General features: G+C 64.0%; 1 protein-coding gene across 1 annotated transcript; it reads left to right on the forward strand.

Annotated features, from left to right (window-relative positions):
• Nucleotides 1-153: 153 nt before the first annotated feature.
• On the forward strand, nt 154-1,073 carry PPTG_19446 (hypothetical protein; the record flags this gene model as incomplete). The annotated part of the gene is made up of 2 exons (XM_008917922.1): nt 154-812; nt 863-1,073. The coding sequence occupies 2 exons, from the start codon at nt 154-156 to the stop codon at nt 1,071-1,073; spliced, it is 870 nt and encodes a 289-aa protein (XP_008916170.1).
• Between the last annotated feature and the right edge of the window lie 20 nt (nt 1,074-1,093).

The raw sequence follows: 1,093 nt of genomic DNA on the forward strand, positions 1-1,093 counted from the left end.
TTTGCCACTTAGTCGCAGTTGAGGTGCCACTAGGAATCATCCCCGTTCCACGTGACTAACGTGCGCCGTCTCTTCTTGGGAAGGTCTCAGTTGGGTACACACTGAAGCCGTCTCCACCGAACGAGCGTTAGGGTCACTCTAGAATCTTCCGAGATGAAGCCCTTGCTAGTGCTATCAGTGCTGCTGATCGGTGGGCACCACGTCGACGCAGTGGGTGTGAGCCTATGCGCCGACGCCACGTACGACTTGCCGTCGAGTCGCGGCGCGGTGTGTTCGGGAAGTGGCGACGCACCGGCGGGCACTGCCTGCCCGTTGAAAGGGGACGCGGCCGTCGCCGACTGTCGCGCGTATCTACCGTCGTATGTCGCGGGCGAGGGCTGCGTAGCACCCGAAGACGCCGAGTGCCGGATCGTCATCGGGTCGACGTGGGGCTGTGTGCTGCCGTCCATCGGCTGCACTGATCCGCCTACCGAGCCAGGGTGTCCGACGTGGAGCGTGACCGGGACGGACGAGGCCGTGGACATTGACAATAGCTACCTGTTTGACGGGAATGAGGACTATGACGCGAGCTGGTTCGTACAGACGTCGGCGGTGAGGGAGCTCTACGACTGCGGGGAGAGGCCCACGGCGGCACCGACGGAGGCGGCAACGGTTGCGCCGACTCCGGCACCCGAACCGTCTACGGCACCTCCTACGGCCGCTCCAACGACGCAGGCTCCTGTACCGGAGACCACGGCTCCGATCACTCCAGAGCCAACGACAGAGGCTCCAGTGCCGGAGACTACTGCACCGCCGATCCAACAGCCCACAACGTCGGCACCTACGACACCTGAACCGACCACTCCGTGCCCAACGACGCCAGAGCCCACGACGCCGACAACGCCGGAGCCAACGACACCGGCACCCACAACACCGGGGCCAACGACTCCATGCCCGACTACACCGGAACCAACGACACCAGAACCGACTACACCGTGCCCAACTACGACGGAACCGGATACTCCAGAACCCACGCCGCCACTACCGACTACACCGTGTCCGAGCACGACCGAGCCAGCAACGCCGTGTCCTAGCACAACAGAGCCAGCAACAC

The sequence above is a fragment of the Phytophthora parasitica genome, assembly GCF_000247585.1.
Source record: "Phytophthora parasitica INRA-310 unplaced genomic scaffold supercont2.123, whole genome shotgun sequence".
Lineage (NCBI taxonomy): Eukaryota > Oomycota > Peronosporomycetes > Peronosporales > Peronosporaceae > Phytophthora > Phytophthora nicotianae.